This window comes from Delphinus delphis, chromosome 7 (genome assembly GCF_949987515.2).
Source record: "Delphinus delphis chromosome 7, mDelDel1.2, whole genome shotgun sequence".
NCBI classification, from domain to species: Eukaryota; Metazoa; Chordata; class Mammalia; order Artiodactyla; family Delphinidae; genus Delphinus; species Delphinus delphis.
In genome coordinates, this window is record NC_082689.1 from 38038829 (window position 1) to 38062483 (window position 23655).

The 23655-nt window shown below is 42.5% G+C and overlaps 1 protein-coding gene across 1 annotated transcript in view; it reads left to right on the top strand.

Moving 5' to 3' along the window:
* ANKRD44 (ankyrin repeat domain 44) overlaps positions 1-23655 on the top strand; it is a 319078-nt gene that overhangs the window by 103471 nt on the left and 191952 nt on the right. Inside the window, exon 2 of the mRNA XM_060016372.1 lies at positions 19513-19596. Coding sequence (XP_059872355.1) covers positions 19513-19596 — 84 coding nt within the window. The remainder of the gene's footprint in view (positions 1-19512; positions 19597-23655) is intronic.

Here is a 23655-nt window from a genome sequence, read left to right on the forward strand (position 1 = left end):
GTTAGGATTATTCAACCATATGGGGCACCAGTTCTTTCTTTCTGTAACATTTCTGGGAAAGCAGATTTTGACTCAGTACTACCAACCAGTAGTATATGAGCTCCTTTGCTGGTGGACCAAGGAAAGGTGTATGACAGGCATGAGAGATCATCATGGCAAAAGAAGAAACTACAAGAGGGCTTTCTCAGTGACCTGACTTAGGTGTGAATTACCTGAGCTGGTATTTAAAAAGGGAGAGGGGAGGGAACACATTCATTTGATAACGTACTTTTTTTCTTGCTAGAATGCTAAAAGATCAGAGGAGACATCCGAGGAGACACAAAGAAATTAAAATCACCTCTAAAAGAGAAGCAGCTTAATGTGCCATCCACAAGCACAGCTGTTTAAGCGAGGGTCATTCTTGTACTGGAATCAAGTAAAGGAATGAACAGAATGTCGTGGCTGTGACTTAAACCACAAGGGCTCTCTGGTAGGAGCGTCCTGACCTCACCAGTGACCTGGGACTGAGCAGACTTCTGGAGACCATGGGTCAGAGCACCGGGAGTCCCCTCCAGAACTGAAAGGCCCTGAGTGGGGAGAACCTTCAGACAACCCCCCCACACACACACATACACACAAGTTGTGACTCTCTGGTGGCTTGTTCCGTGGTCTGTTTTTGGATAACTCCAAACTTGTTCCCAGACCACCTAGCATCTATCCCGAATACAACAAGAAGGGTGTTCATTTAATTTAGTATGAGGCCACATTTAGTAAATTGTTAATAATGCTTCTGATTTATTGATTTAATATGCCATTCCCATTTTTTTCCTCGTCGATCATTTCTGTTCAAGGAACGATGTATTAAAATGGGGGTAAGTTCTTCTTAACTTCGCATGAATGAAATACACCGAGAGTAGGCAGTCTGCTTTACATTCTCGCGTATGAATATTAGAAACATAATGCTGAAGAGTACTGGCTTGCTGAGGATATAGCTGTTTAGGGTTATCTTACGGGGCTCTTATACTTAATGACTCTTTCAGAATTGATGATGGAGGAGGGAGAAGGCAGCCCCCTAATGTCCTTTAACTATTATATTATTATTGATAACATACTCAACCAGTCTACTTTTTGTATATTATTTAATACTTTAGAAAATACTTCCACAAGCATCTTTTGCCCGGCAGAGGGTGAACTCCACGTCAGCAAGATTGTGTTTGTTTTTGCCCATCCTTGTACATCTAGCTCTGGCAGAGTGGCCAGTACATAGCCAGGGCTCTGTAATATTGTTTACAGAAAGAAGGAAGGAAGGGGGCAGGAGGAAGGAAGGGGCACAGTCATCTCTCTGCTTCACAGCATCTGCCCTGCCACCATCTTTGTAAGGATGACCATCCCCTCTTAGCTGAAATTATTGCCCCAGTCTTCCGTGTGGTCCCCCTGCCTCTAGTCAGTCCTGCTCTGCCAGTCTGTTTCCACACCACAGCCAGTCGGATCTTTGTTAAGATGTGATTCTGAATATATCACTCCTTTGTGTTAAGCCTCAACCCTTTCTGTTTCCCTGAGGACAAATGATGAAGTCTTAGCGTGGCACACAAGTGCTTGGGGCTCTACCCTGCCCACTTGGCCAGCCCCAAGTCTTGCCACTCCTTTCCTTGCATCCTTTTCTCTAGCCACCCTGAACTGCTCGCATTTCCCCACACGTGCTAGGCTCCCGCTGGCCTCTGGGCCTCTGTAGATGTTGCACCCTCAGCCTGGAATCCCTTTTGTCTGGTCACCTTAGGACTCTGGGTTTGATGTTACCTCCTCCTGGAAGCCTTCCCTGATAACTCAAGGCTGGGTTGGGTACCCCTCTCGTGTGACCCCCTAGTTCTCACTGGGATGTAATTGCTTACTTTTCTGCCTTGCTGGATGCCAAAGCTTCCTGAGGCTGGGGACTGTGTCTTAATCATTGCTGAATCCCCTCAGCCATTGCCCTGCCTGGCTCCTCAGGGGCAACTGAGAGATGTTTGTTGAGCTGGTGGAAGAGGGCACTGTGGTGGAGTTCAACTAGTATGTGAATCAGAGCCGGAAAGATCTTCTCAGTAACTAGCAGTTAACTTGGATCATACTCATATTCCCCAAGCCTCGGTTTCTCTCTCTGGGAAATGGGATGGAGGACATCGCTTCTGACCTCCAGCAATCGTTGTGAAAATTCCATGAGATGACATAAGAAAGCGTTTAGCACAGAGCCTGTCCTGTAATGAGCTCCAGTAAGTTGTTCTTCCTTCCTTCCGTCCCTCCCCGCCTTCCTTGCCAGCTAGGTCAAGCCATGGATTAGTCATAGAATTCCCGCATCAGAGTCAGGTTCACGGCGGTGGTTCTAAACCATCTGCCAGGCGGCTAAGACACCTTTTAAAAGTACACACTCCGGGGCCTCACCCCATGGTTCTGGGATGGGGTCCAGGAATCTGTATTTTTTTCAGATTGCTGGTACTCAGCCATGATTGGGAACCTTTGACCTAGTCCAACTTGTGACCAATAACAGGAATCCCACTTACATAGCCCTTGCTGGAACACCTTGGGGATGGGCAGCTCAGTGCATTTTGGAGCTCTGTTTGCTGTCGGGCAGCTCCTTGAATGTTAGAAACCCTCACTTATCTACTGGGCCTAATTCTGCTTCCAAATGACACCTAGCCTTTAGTTCTGGGTCTGCCTCCTAGAGACAAATGGATTAAGTTCACACGTCTTCCCATAGCCATTCTTCAGATATTTGAAGTTACTACCATGTCCCTTCAAAGGTTTTTCTTTTCCAGGCTAAACATTCCTGTTCCTATAAACTGGAGTTTGCTGACTGGCGCCTGTGGGCTACATCCGGTCCACAGATGTGTTTTGTTTGGCCTGGGGTGTTTGAAAAATACTGAATAAGTTTCCAACGTTGAAAAATCAGGGCATTTGCCGAAAAGTCTGGAGCTCTAGCATCTCTTGAAAACTCAAAAGATCTGGAGCCGCATTTCCAGCTTTGGGTGGGATGTAAGTTCTCCAGATTGTTGCACTCGCAAACACTCCATAGTTTTGTCTCACCCCCGCTAATTAAATCATTACATCATGGGTTTTTCAGACCTTTCGTTACTCCTGTTACCTTTTCCTATCTGTGCTCCAGAGTGTCAAGTGGTCTCATTTTTTAAAAAAGTTCTTTATTTTTATGATTATAAGAATAATATTTAATAATAATTGAATGATATTTAAAAATAAAAACAATAGGAAATTTGGGAAATTATGGAAAAATGTAAGACAGAAAATGTATCTGTCCACATACCCTGTGGGACAATTTTATACAGTTCCTTCCAGCGCTTGTTCTTCCGTGCATATTTCTATATTGTGAAGCTGGGATCACACTAGAAGTAGTTTCATAGAGTGCTTTTTCCATATTTTCCGCATCTCATTAAATTCCCTCACAAGATCAATTTTAATAACTAAAAGATGCTGTTTTATGTACTTGTGCCTTTTTCTGATGGTGGTAAAATACACATAACATGAATAAAATGTACCATTTAAACCATTTTATTTTATTTATTTTTATTTTTGTGGCCGTGCCATGCGGCTTATGGGATCTCAGCTCCCCGACCAGGGATTGAACCTGGGCCACGGCAGGGAAGGGCCGAATCCTAACCACTAGGCCACCAGGGAGCAACCTTTTTAAAGTGTACAGTTCAGTGGCATTTGCAGTGTGCCGCTAACCCCACAACCCATTCCAGAACATTTCCGAAAGGAAGCCCCGTCTCCGTCAAGCAGTCACTTTCATTCCCTCTTCTTCCCAGTCCCTGACAACCACTGATCTGCTTATTCTCTGTTTGTATTTGCTTAGTCCAGATATTTCATATAAATGGAATCATACAACGTGTGACCTTTGTGGCTTCTTTCACTTAGCGTGATATTTTCAAGGTTTGTCCATGTTGTACGATCTATCACTATATGTCATTCCTTTTTATGGTTGAATAATATTCCATTTTACGGCTATACTGCATTTTGCCTATCTATTCACCAGTTGAGGGACATTTGGATTATTTCCACCTTTTGGCTATTGGAATAGTGCTGCTATGAACATTTGTGTACACGTTTTTATTTGAATGCCCATTTTCAATTCTTTTGAGAATACATCCCGGAATGGAACTTCCAGGTCATATAGGAGTTCTATGTTTACCTTACTGAGGAGCCTCCAGGTTAGTTTCCACGGTGGTTACACCATTTCGTACTCCCATCAGCCATGTTCCAGTTTCTCCACATTCTCACAAACGCTTACTTTTTGTTTTATTTTGCTCTAGCCATCCTAGTGTGTCTGAAGTGGTGTCCCGCTGTGGTTTTGTTTTGTATTTCTCTGATGAATAACGATGTTGAGCTTCTTTTTGTGTGCATGGTACCCATTTGTATATCGTTTTGGGCCTTATGTTTTGTAACTTATTTAATAATTTCCCTAGCTTTTACACTGGTTCCTTTCGAACTTTTGCTCTCATGAATATTGGTGTTATTAATATCTCTATATAAAAATTGTGTGCATATCTAGTTATTTTCGTAGGATGGCTTCCTTGAAGTGCAATTATGGGGTCAAAGGTGTGCTATTTCTAAGGTATTGATACGAAGGATCAGATTCAGTCCTGCGTGTTTGAGGAGCACATATAAGTTGCCTGGAAAGCCTTTTCAAGTGCTTTTGCTAGGATTTCCATTTCTGACTTACTGCATCAGGCTCATTGGGGTGTGACCCACTTTCCCAGGAGATTCTGATATGCAACCCAGCTATCACTCATTAGCCAAATTTCTTCTGCACCCATGATGTAGGTCTTTAAAAAAAAAAAAAAAGAAGAAGCACTTGAGAACTCCACACTATTGACTGTCCCAGTACCCTGACCAGTTAGTTCCAAGCAGACTGGTCCTGCTACTTCCCCAGCTGTGAGCAACATGGTCCATTGGCAAAGTGAGCTTACCATCACCTGAACCCCCTCGGTGGATTTTTTGCCTCGTAAAATCTGGTCTTCCCCTTCTTGTTCTTTGGGAGTTGATTGTTTTGAACCCATTTGTTTCTGGTGAGGAAGCAGAGGTTTCTGTTAGCCTTATGACTTGCCCTAGTTTTATAACACCTACTCGCCAGAGACAAAGCAAAACCAGGCCTCTGGCTTCTCAGATAATTTTTCTACTTCCCTCAGTGACCTCGTTTCGACATTTTTGATTGGTCATGATCCAAGAAGTCAAATGTAGTCGCACATGCCAAATGTACTCAGAGTCTGTAAAAGAGGGAACAGGCTTCAGCACGTCTGGGCAGGCCGTGTCTGTCACACGAAACCCTGGTTTTACTGCCTTTGGCCAAGCCCAGTTCTATCCCTGGGAGGAAGAAGGGCAGCCAAAAGTCCTCCTCGGCTGGGACAGCGGGACTGTGATCTCTAAAGAACCATGATCATATGGTGCCTTTTAAACCACTGGAGTGTAATGTGGTAACTGGGTAACGGTTGCGAAAAGTTTTGATGTTAGATGTGCAGGGCAGATTCCCAAATCTAGATTTCATCTCCAAAGACACTCATGAGGTCTCCATAGCATTTAGTGCCAATGTCAGGGAGAGTGTTGGTGAGGAGAAGGGAGTGTGGAGGCACCAAGAAAGACACCACCTCAGTTACCGTCATTCGGGCCATAGGAGGCATCAGGACACTGGCTGCCTCGCTGGTACCCAGACTCAGACCTCACTCAGTTGTCTTTGTGGATGGGCTGGTACAGTGGAGGTCAAGGGCTTTTTTTGTTTTTTTTTCCTACTGCTAAATAGAAACACACAGCAAATTAGGTTTTATTTAAACTCAATAATTCCCTCTCCTTGTTAAAAACCCTTATTTTCTGTGCTATGGCTGTCAAGATTATGTCTTTGAACTTGGCATTCAAGTTAACATCCTGGGAGTGAATCTTGTTTTCCTAAAGTTTAAAAAAATATGTTCAAAGCTAATTGTAGACCGGGAAGGGTAGTGAAAACAAAGAAAATTGTAGATTTCCCTGTGGCTCCACCTCCGTTAAAAATTGCTTGTAACTTTTAAATCTCAAGACTTTGAGATGAAAGGGACATTAATTTACGTATGCTGAATTCATTTGCAAAATTGTGTCACAGAGCCACTTATATTCAGTATCAAGGCATAATACCTATCTGGCATACACATGGAACTCTCAAATCTTAGTTACCAATATGATAAAATTTAAAACATGGTATTAGATATATTTTATATTTAGATGAACTTGGTAAGTTGCAAACGTAGCAGTGTAGCATAGAGTCAAAGACTGACAGTGTAGTGGTCAGTTTATCAATAACAGCATTTTTTTTTTTTTTTCGCTACATGGGCCTCTCACTGTTGTGGCCTCTCCCGTTGCGGAGCACAGGCTCTGGACGCGCAGGCTCAGCGGCCATGGCTCACGGGCCCAGCTGCTCCACGGCATGTGGGATCTTCCCGGACCGGGTCACGAATCCGTGTCCCCTGCATCGGCAGGCGGACTCTCAACCACTGTGCCACCAGGGAAGCCCAATATAACAGCATTTTTAATAGGGTTTTTGATTCTCAAAAGAGCTCAGTTTTTTGGTTACACTACAGTCACTTCAACTTCATTATTAGTTTCTTCCATGTTACTCATGTTCTTTCCCAGATGGACAGGAACAGTTTAAACAACTGCTGTTGTTTACAGGGCACAGAACAACGTGGGGTGTGTGTGTGTGCATGTGCAGGGCTGGGGAGGGGTGTGTAGAGGATGGGGAGAGAAGAGACCTGGGGAGTATTTTCAAGCTTACGCTGGCTGGAAGTAGTACATTTAAATCAGTGTTAGTGTAGTGCTCTGTGGCAGCTAAACTTGGGATTTTTTTATGTCTTTAAGCAGAGGCTGGGTGGGCGTAGAGGAATACGAGAGGGCATGTTTGGAAATGCAGTGACCTAGAGAAGGGCCTGCTTACTGTCACTCTCCTGAGCATATACATGGCTCACGTCAGTGCTGTACCCTGGCTCATTTGTCTCTGAGATACAATTGCTTTTTCTCCATCCATCTAAACTGTTCTCAGGCCTTGGTCAAGTACTGCCTCCTCTGCAGATACCGCCTTGATTTCTTAGCCTTTCCTGTGTCCCCCTTTTCTGAATCAGAGAAGCTTCCTAGAATGTTAGGGCTAAAGGGACCACCGAGCTATCGCTGTGCTGGAGGAAAACCTGGCATCCACTTGTGTGAAGTCTGTAGAACGTGGCTCAGTCCCGTCTTACACGGTTTAATTGTTCTGTGTGGGCTAGGCTTACTTCCTCAGCTATATTTGGCATTCTCTGAGGGAGGCACTGTCACACATTTCTTCTGCATATTTCATAAAAATAGCCTGTAGTAGGTCCTCAGAAAATGCTTTCCGCTCTGGTAGCACTCTTCTGTGAAATGCACTGGCCAGGATGGACACTGATAGAGGCTGTTTGCTGTGCCACCAATTAGAAACAGCCTGAATGCGCAGCCACAGGGGAGTATATTATGATCTATCCATATCGTGGAGCATCACATAGCTATGAAAAGAAATGAGTTAAGCCTATAGCTAGTGACCTGGGGGATGTCCTCTATATATTATTGTCCTTGCAAATACCAAGACAGGGAAATAGTAATATCTCACCTTGGAGATAACAGTGTAGCCTCCTATATCTGTATCTATATTTTGATATATCAGCAAGGACTTGGGGAAAGATGTGGAAGGTACACATTAGGCTGTTAATGCTGGTGACGGAAAAGGTTATTACATTTTTTTCTTTACCCTGTCTTTGTATTCTTGCAACAGGGAAACTACTAAGATTAAAAACTAGCAAATAGGGCTTCCCTGGTGGCTCAGTGGTTGAGAGTACGCCTGCCGATGCAGGGGACACGGGTTCATGCCCCGGTCCGGGAAGATCCCACATGCCACGGAGCGTATAGGCCCGTGAGCCATGGCTGCTGAGCCTGCGCATCTGGAGCCTGTGCTCCGCAACGGGAGAGGCCACAGCAGTGACAGGCCCGCGTACCGCAAAAAAACAAAACAAACAAAGAAACAAACAAAATTAGCAAATATAAGACAAAGAGAAAATGCATACAGGTTTTTATGTATTAGAAAGTCCCTTTCCCGTAATACTTCTACTTTTCAAACTTTGCATGATTAAAAAAATTAGTTTTATTCTTTGACTAAATTTTAGAATTAGCAAATAAAGACAGCATTATACTTAAGTTGGGTCTTTTTTTTTGTTTTTTTTTGCTTTTTGAGCTTATGACATAAAGATAAGTTCTCTTTTCACCAAAACCTAAACTATGAAGGTAGCACCAACACCGAAAGCCTGGCGCTCTGGTTTCTGTGGTGGAGTGGGGAGAGAAGTAGCAGGTTGGTTGTACCGATGTAGGATGCCAGCTGACTTCAAAGCCCTAGGAACTTCCTATCCCAGAGCTGAACAGAACAGAGTAGGCAACTAGAGATGCTTGCACAAGTGGAAAAGGGAAGGAAGCAAATGCTGCAGAACTTCCGGTGCTCCTCCGCCGATGGTCGGGGCAGCTCTGCTCCAGAGAGCCCTGCATGTCACCCAGGAAGTTGGTGAGAGCCTTTCTGAATGGAGACGGCCATGCTTGAGCTGGCTTGCCCTTGTTACATTAAAGGTGGAGGTAGCTCTTTTACCTTTTAGTCCCTAATAACTCAGGGACTCCATCCCAGGACCTCTCACCCAGACTGGTGTTGTGGTCTCCTACCTTGCTGAACCACTCTAGTCTTTTCTTCCAGTTCATCATACAATCCATTTCCAGAATGATTGCTCTAAAGCACAGCTCTTAGGTAAACTCCCTTGCTCAAAAACGTGCATGGCTCCCCAGCTCTAGAGAGGAGAGTCCAAATCTCTAAACCTGACATTCAAAGCCTTCTAGAATAGGATCCCTGTCTACTTCTCAGCTTACCTCACTTCTCTCAGGCTCTGGCCAAATGAAAGTGTTCCTGTGCATGTTCAGTCTTCTGTTCACGTTCTCCTGAGGTGGGAGCACTCCCTTCCCATTCATCCATCTCTACCTGTTTAAATCCTCTCTAAGTTTCAATATTCGTTTTAAAGGCTACATCTTTCAGGAAGCCAGGTGTGACCTCTTTCTCTTTCTTCTTCACGTACTTGTCCTATGGTACTTACCTTACACTCAGGTTGTCTACTTCTTCTTGCACCTTGGTAATAACTTCATCAAGGGGGAGACTGGCTATAACATCTCAGTGTCTGAATTTCTTACCCTTAGTAAATTTCCTACATTTAATCAATCTTTGTTGACTTGAATTGAATGTGGTTGTTATCTGAAATGTACCAGATTAATTTTTAAAAAACATATCATTCATTTCTTGTTGGCAGGGTGCTGTGCAGAGAAATAAAGGAAATATGAACTGGGTTGATGTCCCTGCAAGGAAACACCATGTGACTCTCCTTTTTTGCAAAAGTTCCCATTTTATGTTATCTAATGTTTTTCAGTCTCTTGGACTGCTTTCTTCCTGCCGTCTTATCATTTCCCTTTGATATCTGTCACAGAGTGCCCTTGCCATGACACTGGATGGGGAAATTGGAAAGATGCCTCCAAGAAGACTACCCTGACAGGGTCCCTTAGAGATTTGCATTCCTTGTAACTTTCCTGGTTTTGTGGGCAGCAGGGGACCCTTCAGGCATCTCAGGCAGAGACTAATGGAGGTCCTGGTCAGCCCACTGCCGTAGATTTGAGAGTGGTTTGAGCAGCCAAGGCCAGGAAGGTGAGTCCGTTTTGCACATCTCCATAATCCCTCACCTGGCTCCCTGTGGAGAAGTGGTGAGAGTTTAACTGCTATCTCCCTTTCCAAGGAATGCCTATGGAATTCAAAGAAAAAGGATTACAGAAAGGAAGGAGAGGTTTAACGGGAAAATCTCATGGGCTTTGGAAAGACTTGATTGGGCCAAAGGTGGCTTTTGAGAGAATCCAGGTTCTAACGAATTAGACAAACCCAATTTGGAGTTTGCCCGAATCATGAAGAACTTTATGTGATTGAGTTAATTCATATATCTCATGTGTGGTCATTCCATCCCCCTCAAATAGAACAAGAAATTGCCACCTTCCTGATGAATGCCTTTTATTTCTACACATCGATTTTGTTTTTAAAGGCTGCTTGGATTACTTTATTTAGCTTCCAGTTTCCAGTAATTCTCAAAAGTTATTATTACTCTAGATCGCAAGAGAATATTACTGTAATTAACCTTCTGTCATGTTTTTTCTTTAGGAATACTATTTTACCATTGCCCTTATGATAAGGGATGTACATACCAGATATTAATAAAAAGTTGTGTTTGTACAATGCATCCTAAAACTGAGAACCGCTTTCTGTATCTGAACAAAGAAATTACACTGAATACACTTATCACCCTGAAAAACATCTTCTGGCCATATATAATTTTTTCCCCACAAAAATCACTAAAATGGCTTTTATTGATTAACATTATTAACTCACCCCACATTAAAAAAATATTTGAAACCACATTAATTCAGTATACTCTAAGATACAGTTATACAAAGAATGTAAATAAAACACTAAGGTAGGAAATAAAACCTCTATAAAATTTCTCAAAACAAGAAACTGTTGTAGAAGTATGTTCTTTTTGTTTCACTAAAATTACATTGATTTAAATACGCTGCACACACTAACCTATTGGATCCAGTGTGCTCTTGCTTAAATTAACTTTTTTTAAAGGTTAACTCCTGAACACTGTTTAATTAACTTAGCTAAAGTTGAGATTTGGTCTCAAGCCATTTCGAGCTAGACGGAGTGAAAAAAGATGTGGGGAGTTGGCAGCAGATCCCAATACAAATATGGCATTTGGCAAACTATGTCTGTGCTGTTTTGCTTTGCTTTTCTCTTTATGGTTGTGGCCTATTTTTGAAATGCTATGATTTAAATTCAGTGCCCAAGTGACAAGTCTGACGAAACAGAACTTATTTCCCTGGGAGTTCTGTTGGGGGAAAGGTGGAAGTGTTCCAGGCACTAAAGGAAGTAACCTCAATTTCACCTGGAAACAGTAGTGTCTCGGGGCAGGAGATTTGGGCTATAAAGGAAAGTGGCGCAGCTGCTGAGCCAATTTTGAATCCAGGAACAGAGCAACATCAAAGAACTAAAAACAGTATCTGTCGTTTCCACTATATCCCTGTAAGTTGTAATCGGGGAGCCCGAGATAAATGGAGATCGGAAAGTTCTCTCCTGAGATGCCTTGGATTGTGGCAATGGTCTTCTAACTGGGTTCTCTAACTCCACTCTCCTCCTCCAATGCTCAGCCCACACTTTGGCCAGATAAGGGTTTGCAAAGACTCTGTGCTATTTTCTTGCTCAAGACCTCCAGTTCCTGTTTGCTCAGAAGATTAGGTTAAAACTCCTTCTGATTATGGCTGAGTAATATTCCATTGCATGTATGTGCCACAATAGACCTAGAGTCTGTCATACAGAGTGAAGTAAGTCAGAAAGAGAAAGACAAATACCGTATGCTAACACATATATATGGAATTTAAGAAAAAAAATGTCATGAAGAACCTAGGGGTAAGACAGGAATAAAGACACAGACCTACTAGAGAACGGACTTGAGGATATGGGGAGGGGGAAGGGTGAGCTGTGACAAAGCGAGAGAGAGGCGTGGACATATATACACTACCAAACATAAAATAGATAGCTAGTGGGAAGCAGCCGCATAGCACAGGGAGATCAGCTCAGTGCTTTGTGACCACCTAGAGGGATGGCATAGGGAGGGTGGGAGGGAGGGAGACGCAAGAGGGAAGAGATATGGAAACATACGTATATGTATAACTGATTCACTTTGTTATAAAGCAGAAACTAACACACCATTGTAAAGCAATTATACCCCAATAAAGATGTTAAAAAAAGATAAAAAAGAAACAAAAAACCCCCAAAAAAACCCCAAAACCTCCTTCTGTTGGCTGCATGACACAGGGAGATGAGCTCCGTGCTTTGCGCCCACCTAGAGGGGTGGGATAAGGAGGGTGGGAGGGAGATGCAAGAGGGAGGGGATATGGGGATATACGTATGCATATAGCTGATTCACTTTGTTATAAAGCAGACACTAACACAACACTGTAAAGCAATTATGCTCCAATAGAGATGTTAAACAAAGATCTCCTTCTGCTGGCATGGAGCTTCCCCTAAGCCAGTTATTTATTTATTTATTTTTTTCTAACCTCATCATCTACTATTCTCCAGCATGAAAGATATTCTCCACAGTCTCATTCAAAATCCAGCTTAATACCTATGTCTCCTTTCTGATAACTCAATCCACACGGACTGCCCCCCCGCCCCAAGTTTGAAAGATCGTAGCTATTTGTTTTCTAACTTTTGGCAAGATTGTTTTATTGTTAGTTATTTTGTTAGGAGTGACTGTATCTAGAAATACATACACGTATGTCGTCACTATATGGTGTATACACGCACACGTAGAGAATAGATATGGTAGCATTTTCCCTTAGTGAGTTGTTAGGTGTAAATTTCTCCATAGAAAGTTCACTGAAATTGAGGCTGAATTACTGGTTAAGAATTAGATATAATATGTTCTGTATTAATTGTATTATATTGTATTTATTGTATTGTATTAACATGACATGTGAGAGAGAGAAAGTACTGAAGTGGGAGAATCTGGAAAACTAAATCCTGGTCTCAACTTTGCCACTAACAGGCAAATCATTCGACCCCCTCACAGCTCCAAACGGGTTTAATCTCCTTTATGACCATCAGGAGAGCATAAAGGAAAAGTATAATCGTGCTTATTTACAATAACCTTAAATAGTAAAATTATGATTTCACGTCCCATCCAGTGGACATAAATATGCGGCACAGCGGATTAGTCAAGAGAGATGATGTATTGTTCAGGTGAGTTGCTGTTCTTTTGGTTTTATAGATTAGACCCCTGAGTACAGAGAGGTTGTGCACCATTTTTGAGGTTGGCCAGGGTAACAAAGGTCAAATCAAGCTCGGTGTGATTTTTACTCCCCTTCCTGTATGTAAACGCTTTTTTCCCCAGCGTGATGGGCCCCTCCGCTTTACTGGTGGTGTTGAGTGGGTTGTCATCCACACTTGATTTATATGCTCTGTAATTTTTAAGGAAATCTCCCTGGATCCCTTATTTTTCCTACTGTAGGATGGATGGACATAAATGTACTTGTCTATGAAAGTTTTTGAGCTTGTTACCTCAAAATCCACACTGATCGCTATTTTTATTGAGCATTGGCCCTGTACAGGAGGCACTGCATATATTATGTCATTTCTTAAAACACATCTTATAAAATGGCTACAGTAGCCCTATTCTGTAGATGAGGAAACTATGGCTGAGATTTAATCCCAAGTCAGTCTGATACCAAACATAGGAGGAATCTCCCTCCTATGGCAGAAAAAAAGAGAGATCTCAGGTATGTAAAATCAACATTGCTTCCAGATTTCAAGTTAACCGATACTGTTGTTTCGTCATTTCCTTTTACCTAACCTTTTGTGAGTAACTAGTAGCAAAGTTGACACGCCTGGGTTTCATTTTCCCTCGGACCAGCTCTCCTCTCGTGAAGGTGCTAACGAGTGCTCTTAAAAAGCAGAGAAATAGCCAAGGAGGACCTCAGGAAAGGAAGGTGCGACAAGGATGTGAATTTTCCAAACACTGAATAATTGGTCCTTGAATAACTATATCATAGTCAATGCCTATGTGTTATTTTCATTTTGGAAAAGGTTAGATAAATTAATTTTTCCACTTTCTGATTAAATATAGTTCTTCTTTCACAGTATTTAAGTATAAAGTTAATAAATAGCTACCTATAGGGAGGGTATTGCTGATACTTGGAATTTTATGCTTCTGTTTTTAATAATCGGAAATATTATAGACACTCTGCAGCATAGTTTGTAGGCGGCATTTTCAGACATGTAGTCTTGCATTAAAAAATGTTTATGAAGACTCAGTATATTTTGTACAGTTCTTAAGGGAAGCAGATTTTGATTTTATTATCATCATTGTCTTTCTATGATGGAGTGAACTTCTCCCCAAGTAGAGTGATCTGTATTCAGGAAGCACTCAATGGCATCCTTTCAGTGGATCACACAGCAGGAGCCACATGAGTAGAGCTAACAAGTTCTGTCCGTTAAATCTAGTGACTTGAACAAATTTTTATTATCCTTTTGTAAAAATGTAAGCACTGCCTTACACAAAAACCAGTTGTTACCTAGTGAAGTATTTCAACATGTTCATATATGTTGATAGTTTCATACGGCCAGATTATTGCTGCATCAGCTATTAGCTACTAATAACATGCTCCCATCCTGCTCTAATGACATTCTGTACTCAGAATACTTAAGTGTGGACAGATGTTTAGGAATATCATTTTTCCCTCTTGGCTATTGATTGACTCCCAACACCCACTCCTGATTAGAATGCAAGATGTTTTCTTTTAGACTTGGAGTCTTTAATTACCCAATCTAATTAGAAAAAGACAGGCAACACACCAAGAATTTGGAATGTAATGCGGGAGCATCTTCTTGGGCTTCTTACCATGGACTGTATTTCCAGATGCTCAGTGACAGCCTTTGTCACTCTGTTTATCTTCCAAAGCCAAAGTGTTAGTAAAGAACACGCAGCTCTGACAAAGAGAAAGTGAAAGGCACTATACAGTGGTTTTAGCCAAAATCAAATTGTTGGTTTCATTAGGAGATTTTGGAGGGGTGACCCGTGACCTCATTGCAGGACAGGATGGAGTGGATCCTCAAACCAGCTGTGCTTTCTTCATAGAACCCCTGATGGGCTTTATTCCTAAACCAGTGGCATATTTGATGCCACTAGTAGCACTTTTTAAAAGTGAAATTGAGGAAATAATTGAGTTTTGGTTTTTTTTTTTTCCTTTTTTTTTTCTTCCCAGACCGGGGCACGAACCCGTGTTCCCTGCATCGGCAGGCGGACTCTCAACCACTGCGCCACCAGGGAAGCCCGAGGAAATAATTGAATTGGGTTTTGCACATGATGAAAATAATTCTTTAACACCTGGGTTTTAAATGGCTTTATTCTTACTTCCTAAAAACCTGGACCCTCAGGAATCAATAGGAAAGGTTTTAAAATTTTTGTTTTTGGGTATAATAATATTTGTGTTTACTTATTACTAAGTGCTCTCTCAGAAGCTTAAATTCTTTTATGTCTTGAACAAAGTGGATCCTCCAGCTACCTTATTCCGCAACCTGAACATTTACTCTTATCTCCCAGGTAACAAATTACCGTCTTGCTCCCCCTAGTGGAATTGTAACTCTACTTCAAAGTTTAAGAACACTGTTATCAGTACATGTTTGATTTAGCATCTCATTTTGGGGAATTGGATATTTTCCTAGTTTGTTCTCAAACACTGAGAATAAAATAGAAAAATATTGCATCGAGTGGGCCGATAGGGGATGTGGGTAGCAAAATTGGCGTTTTGCTGATAAATTTTCAGTTCCTAGTGTCAGCAAGGTTGGCTACTTTGTTCATAGTGGCTGCCAAGTTCAAGCAGCTTCTGCTCTGCACTTCTGTCTTAGAGGGGTCACATGTCATCAGCCTGGAAGACAGTCACCTCTAGAAGGCAGCTGTTAACACTCCTGGCAGAGATGGTACAGTGCTGAGAGTTGGTGATATTGAAAGACGAGGACTGGTCCCATCTGAATGGTGACTCCCACTTGTGCCATTGGTAAAGTAGGCCCAGGAAGTATCCTTCTACCTTCTCGATCTACATGAGGGACTGAGCCAGTATCCACAGCACGTGGCAGTCATTTCCAGTGTACAGCTGCTAAACATGCTTAAAAAATTCCAGTAATTGAAGCTGAAATTACTGTATATCTCTTCTTAAGAATTGAAGTTTCTTTAGGGAATGATAACCCATGGTTTCACCACATCAGAATCTCTTTGTCCTGCCCCTATTTGTTTTTCACAACTTTGACCCTTGTAATAAATTTGTGTTTATTCAAATTTGCACACAAAGCGCTCATATTTTGTATATGCTAGCGTTGAAATGTGTGAAACTTCTAAAAAATTTTTGTACATGCCAAGGCTTAGGACTCTGTTCTTTTGCAAGTAAGGCCTTGTCAAGGTCAAGGTAAAAGGTGTAAAAGATACAGTGATCGCCAAATGAATAGACAACAGAATATAAGTACTTGGTACTTATGAGCAAGAATATTGTATTTAGAATATCCCCCCTTTCTTAAAATCATGTAATAGTGACCGTATTTAGAAATATTTTTCAAAATATTTATTCTCAGGGCAAGTGTTTACCTAGGGAAAAATAAAAGAGCAGGATCTGATTAAAATCCCAACAAAAGGGAATGCCAAAGTGTTCTATGGGCATGTTTTATTTGGGAGTGTGGAGAAAAAAAGCAACACCCGTACTGTTTGTTTGTTTGTTTGTTTTTTAAATACCACTGGCTCAAGAGTTACAGAAATTTAGTTCAAGAACTACATCCATGCAAACACACGGCTTCCATTCAAGCAAAGCATGTATCTGTGAAGTTCTGGTTTGGAATCTCATAATGCCTGGATTAACAGTTGTGAAGTCAGAGATGTCACAGTGGCCACACAGCCCAGCTGGGGTGGAGATGTCCATTTAGCAAGACTTCGGGCTTTGGGGAACCGGCACTTTTCTATTCCACAGGGAGTGTGAGGGATTCGCGAGTGAATCAGCATGTATCTCTGTGTATACGCACATGAAGGTAGATACAGATGTGTACATACATGTACAAATGTAGGCATGTACATGTGGGTATATTCATGTATGTATGTGACTGCAGCTTTGGAAGAGTTACAGCAATGGCTCAGCTTCTTCCCAATGGATGCTAGGAATTCTGGGCGTTGACAATGCTTCCCAAAGCAGCTTTTAGCAGAGGGAAGCTGGGAGGCGTTGGGGAAGTGTGCATACCATTCTCTGCTGGGAATCCTCTGCACTGGTGATACCCTTCCAGCAGTCTCAGAGACCGGGACTGAGAAGCTCCACATACCACTCCCTGAAGAAGGACTGTGCTGGCATCTTTGTCTGGCAGCATTACAGGGTGGCTCTCCTTGGGAACATTCCAGCCATAGCTTGGAACCCTTGTCTTTCTCGAGAGGTGTGAGGACTGAATATCTTCACGCATTCCTTAGACTCATGAGTGAAGAGAGGCTTTGCTTCCCTAGCTCTGTTTCCTTCAAGTGACTGACTAGTGGTGCATTAAACTGGGATGGGTTTGTTTCTCAGGATCTTAACTTTTCAACTGTTGATTGACCACTGTTGACTCAACACTAGAATCTTGTCTGCCTCTGCTTGTCATCCCATGGTTATTGGGGTTTGTTATTTGCTTTCTCTTAAGGTTCAAAAAGGCAGAAAAGTATACACAGGCATTTGGCCACAAGCAGAGCAGATAGAGAATTATGAAATAGATATCCAAGATGCAATATTTTTGTTGAAATCCTGACATTGTGTGACTGCCTTTTTTACATGAAATATGGTCCTTGCCATGGGGCAGATAGCCTGGAGACGTGGTTAGCAGGTAGTCAGCAAGTGTGGGAAGGAAGTCCTTGTCTTGGGCAGAGTGCCAGCTGACACCAAACTAGTCAAACTTGCATTCTTTTCAAGACTTCTTTCCTGCTACTTAAGTGTTGGCAATTTGAGAAACTATCTTTGAATCATACACCTTGGCAAGAAGGTAGGATTAAGAGCGTATTGGGGACAAAAAAGAGATACAAATGTCCACTCGCTGGAAACTTTAATGGCGGAGGGAAAACTGGACAAATTCCTGGCATATGGAAATATTTATCTGCAATTTAACATTTTTTATATAATGTTTCCTCAGGGAGTCTTACTATATTCCTACTGACAATACTTATATTGGTCACCGCAAATAACAAGGAACACCTTCAAAACATGTAAGAGAGGCAACAGGCAGGTAAAAAAGAGAAAAGAAAGTTTGTAGGGAAAATCAGGACTTGGAGCCTCACATAGATTGCACGGGGAGAGGTTGAGGCAGGTAATGCTAATCATGTCACCTTAGGCCAGTGCTCTGCAGTTCCCAAGAACTAAGTGGGTGTTTTTTAAAAATCTGGGTTCTCGGATCCCACCCCAGAATCTCCAGGGAAGGGATCTGGGAATACAGTTTTAACAAGCATCTCAGGGGATTCTTAGCGTCGGACAAGTTTGAGAAACTGCCGTCATCCTGTTGCCTACTAGGACTAAAATATTTCCAGAAGTTGTGTGTGTGTGTGTGTGTGTGTGTGTGTGTGTGTGTTATTGCCAAGGTTTTTAAAGTTTGAAAAAAATTAGTCAAATAGCCCGTATTGGCATTATAAACATTTCTTAGTGAAAACATCTGTTATTTGTGTAGGGTTGTAGAGTTACAGAGGGTTTTCTCATATATTATCTCATTTGTTCCTAATACCAACCGTTTGAGGGGCTGGGCCACAAAGATCATGTTCGGCCCCAGATTACACATGGGAAGTGTGCTCCACATGTAGCTGGCAAGTGGCAGAACCGGCTCTGAACAGGATCCTTCACCATGTGGGCAAGCCCAACACCGACCTCTGAGCCCACGCCTTTTCCTCTTTTCCCCCCACACCCTGGTCACCAGGTTGATGGCAGCATTTGTAACATGGATTTGCATACCCACACCTTTGCACACCACGATCCCTCTGCCTACATGTCCCTCCTTCCCTGTCTGCACACTCAAACCCATTCATTAAGGTACCTTCCAGGAAGCTTCTCTGGATACTCTTCTCACCCTACCACCCAAGCAGAGACAGTTTGTCTTTCAGCTGGGTTTCCATCAAGCTTTACAAATCCTTCTACCATATGTTGGGTCTTGTTTAATATAGGTGAGTTCAATGATACCTGCTCAGTAATGCCTCCCTTCTTGCTCCCCACCCCGCCATTGTACCACTTTATTTTATTTATTTTTTATTCTACTACAGATGACAAACAGAAATGTTAGCGTTGAAGCCACTTACTTTAAATAGATGGGAAGTAATCACGTCTAAAACACTCAGTGCTTGTTGGCTAAAGCTATGGGAAGCATTCAGGAATGATTTAAAGGGTTGTCCAAACATTGACAAAGAATCATGCAGGAGGCCAGAAACGTGGCCATTAACATCCTCTAGGAACAGAATTGTTTCAAGGGACCAGGCAACATTGTCTACTGAGAGATGGGGGGAAGGACAGGGGACTCTATGCACAAAAGCATAGATTTGGTAGTTTCCTTGATATGTAATTTAAGGGCCTTTCAAGGACATCTTCAACTAGGGGTGATTTTCATGTTATATTCATAGCCCCAGGTTAGATGTGACTGTCTGTCATGGCTTTCAAATCATATTATAGTTAGTTCTTTATGCAAATACACCCCCTACTAGACTTCGAGTGAGGGTAAGCCTGAGCCGTATTCATCTTTGTCTGCCAATTGATAATTGTTGAATAAACTTTTGGGGGAACATATATCTTCTAGCCATCTGCATCTGAATGCAATCCAATTATTTAATTATAGTTCTAAGTCAAATTCTCCTGTGTTTACAGCCACCATTGGTCCAAGCAATCTTCAGTGGTGATCCAGAGGAGATACGGATGCTCATCTACAAGACGGAAGATGTGAATGCTCTGGTAGGAGATGCTCTGGCTTTTCTGGCTCAGACCCTCTTAACCCTTTCTGTGCCATGGACCTCTCTGGTGTCTGGTGAAAGCCCTGTCCTGCTTCTCAGAATTCTGTTTTTAAATGCACTACATAAAATATATAGGGTTCGAATGGAAATCAATTATATTGAAATTCAGTTATCAAATCAGATTTTTCCTATAATAATATATGTGTTTATCAGCACATTTAAATGGCAAGATACAGTCGGAGATCTAATAGTGACCATCATTTAAAAATAGTGGTGAGCCTGATGAATATTTTGTGCTACCTGCTACCACTCTAATGTGGTATGAATGTGATTTCTGCTGACACTACTGAGGTTTGCTGCCCGCATTCATAATGTGAAGAAACGTGGAGTTTCCATTAGAAGTTAGTGAAAATAGAGACAGAAAATGTGTACATCTAGAACCCTTGCCCTACAGCAGGGATTGACAAACTATGCTGTGTCACCTGTTTTCGTGCAGACTACCAGCTAAGAATGGTTTTGATTTTTTAAATAGCTGAAAAAAGAATGAAAAAAGAACACTTTGTGACACAGGGAAACTCTATGAAATTCAAATTCTGATATCTACAAGTAAAGTTTGGTTGGAGTATGGGCAGCGCAGCCTTCATACTGCAGCAGCAGAGTTGAGTCGCTGTGACAGAGACAGTATGTGGCCTGAAAAGCCAAAAATATTCACTCTTTGGCCCTTTAGAGGGAAATTTTGCTGCCCTCTGCTCTGGAGGGTCCACGAACCTGGAATCAGTGGATAGACTTGGCATTCTGTGTGCACCCTGAAATCGTGTGTAATATGTGTGTGCACTTGTGGACGTATTTTTTTCTGTGAAAGGGTCAAGGCATTTCATCAAATTCTTAAACGGGTCTATGACCGCCCCCCCAAAGATTAAGAACCACTGGATCTGGAAGTTCTTGAAATAAAGAAACCTGCAATGAAGAAAGGTGAAAAGAGTTAGTCAATCATTCACCCTGTTAATAGTTTTCTAGACCTAGATTAAACAGGCAATTATGTACAGTACATGCTACTAATTTTCTTAATGTAACTCAATTACTTACATGCTCCAGTCCATCGGGGAGAGGAGTTTTCTTTGAAGTCTCTAGTGTTCGGTAGGAACAACAGAGTCAGATGCATCGGGGTAAGAAGAGCTTTGCCACCGGGAAATGAACTCTGTCTGAGGTTGCATCACTCTCCGGTTGGCTGATTGCTTTATTCAGAAGGCGAGTCATTGGTGCAGCCATTGTTCTGTGGCAGTGTAGGTTGCTGTGGCTTTTTGAAAAAGCTTTGGGCCACTTCTCGCCAGCTGGCACTGAAAAGAACGGAGCAATGTGCTGTGACATTTTTGCAAGGTAAGCACAGATGAGGCCAGGGCCAGACTACTAGAGAAGGCAGTTGGGCGCTTGTGCAGGGCCTGCGGGGCCCTGTACTTCTGAGAGGAGGCGAGGCAAGGAGGCTGATCATCTATGGTTCTGACATCACCAGAATTTGCCCAGCCTGTTTTGTGGCTTTTCCTGAGGATCATGAGTAAACAGGACTTTCGTTCAGTCATACATCCCAAGAAAGATTGGACTGTCCTCTGAATGGCCTTTATTTCTCCTTAGGAAAGTGACAAATGTCCGCTGGCTGGTAAAGATTAGGGGAGCCTAACTTGAGTTGTCACCTAACTGTGTGACTGAATTAGAGAGGTTTACTCCTGAACACATAGATTCCTAAAGTGTCTGATGGCTCAAACATAGGAGAAGGTCGATTTTCTTATGAACAGATGAGAGAGGTGGCTCTCTTCCACATAGAGTCCCAGGTATCAACATGTAGCTTCTAAGGTCACTCAAGGGGTTTGTCTCTAGTCCAACCAGAAGGGAACAAAGAGTGTGGAGGCAAAGCATGGGAGGATTTTCATGGGTCCGCTTGGCAGTGACTTAATCACTTCCACCCACGTCCCACTGCCCAGAACTCAGTCACGTGCCAAACTTACCTATAAGGGAGGTTGGGAAATTAGTGTAGCTGTGGCCCCAAAGAGTCAGAGAACAGGGACTTGGGTGAACAATTAGCAATTTTGGCCACACCAATTTTTGGTCTTAGAGAATTCTAGGGAATACCTCTTACTTGTCTGTACAGTGTCTTGTTCATTCGACAGTTATTTACTGAGTTCGGACCCTGTGTTAGGTGCTAGGGATACAGCAGTGAGAAGATAGCTCTTTCCCTCGTGAGCTTACATCGTGACAGAGAAGCAACAAATGAGAAATCATACCTTGGTGTATTTCTGAGGGAAAATCCAGGGCACTGTGTAGGGGCCTAATCATGAGCGATTAATGAGACTACTGAGGAAGTTGATTTTTATTTGTAGCCTGTTGGATGTGTGGCAGCAGAAAACGGTGGGATAAAGGGAGGAAGAGGAATATATGAATGAATGAGTGGTTGAATGAGTGAATGAACACACACAAGGGGAGCCTGAGTTCCTTATTTTGATCACGTGGCTTTTCTGGGTCCACAGCCCCTTTCCTCCACTCTCACCACTTAAGACTCCCTCTTCATGTCTCCCGTTCCCTTCTCTCAGGTGAGCATAAGGATCATTTGCTCCCCTACTCTGTTATCAGGTATGTTGGAGACACTGAGCTGTCCTCTTCATGTCACGATCTTCCTTTGCCAGCACTCCGTAGGCATCAGTCACAGGGACTGTTTGTGAGAGGTGGATTAGGCAGTTTAGGGGAAGTCGTTGTTAATAAGGGGCGTAGGGAGATGGAAGATAAATAAGGATTAGAAATCTAAGCCTAGAGGTTCATTTTAGGATACAAGAGAGGCTGCTGCAGTACATTTCAGTGTCAAGGAAGGGAAATAAATCGCCTCTTGTTAGTGGGAAGACAGTATTTGTCTTCCCTTCTCACCTTTTGCTTTTCTCTCTTTACCCCTATTTAGTCACTTAATTTTTCCTTTCTGCCTTAGGTTCTGACTTTTTTGCCTTCTTTTTCCTTCCCCACCTTTCTGTATCTTTGGATGGGTTGCCTGTTCTTTGGTATAAATACCCTTTGATTAGCTGATCCTGATAGAGGAAGAGTCTCATCCAGCTTTGCCTCTCTGTGTGTTTCCAAACTTTACTTCCCAGTAGTCATATTCATGGACCCTATGTGTCAACCAAACCAAATTACTCAACCCACTGGTATTTTATTCTTTTCTCTCTTCTCCACTGTTCCAATCCCACCTGTCCTTCCAGGCCTACTACTTCCTCTGGTAAGTTGGCCTGATTCTCAGCTTCCTTTCTGCCGCCTTCTGTGCCACCTCCCAACTCCCATAGCTCTTTGCACCTCACTGATCACTTGACTTGAGTTATTCATGTCTGTGTTTTACTTTTGAGAAACTATGTGTTTGACGACATGATTGCTGTGTCATTCATTCTGATTTGCTCAGTGGCTCAGTCCAGTCCTTGCAACACTTGTCGAGTGAATGACTAGGCCTGCTTTATTACTTATGTCGAGCCAGTTTGTGGTTGCCTATTTTTCATTTCTGCCAATGAGCACAAGTTGCCAGATAGTTCTGGCTTAGTTAGTGGCTCTCAGTTCTCAGTTGTAAGACTGAAAGTTCTCTTCATAAGACTGAAAATCTGTAGATGGATTTGAGGAGCCACTGAAGGATCGGGAAGGGTACTCTGAGTCTTTTTTTGTGGTTTCTCTGGCCGGTGGCATGCCAGGGGCTGGAAAGGTGGGAAGACAGTTATATGTTCTGAGAAAGCCATTGAAGTTGACCCAGCTGTAGCTGATAATAGAAAGATTTAGAAGCCGTCATCAGACTAATTAAATTGAGGTGGAGCATGTGAAGTCTAAATGAATGCAGAGAGTCTGAAAGCCAAAATTTGAACTCAATAAAGGCATTTTGGGGATCATGTCCCGACAACATGACATCAACAGACCATTTTACCAGGCACCGCACTGAAACAAGGACAGAGACAAATCGGTGCCTGTCAATAGCGAGTGGTGAAGACAGGGAAGGAACCATGCCCAGTGAGGAATGGCTGAAGAAACTGGTGATGTTTTAGACTTG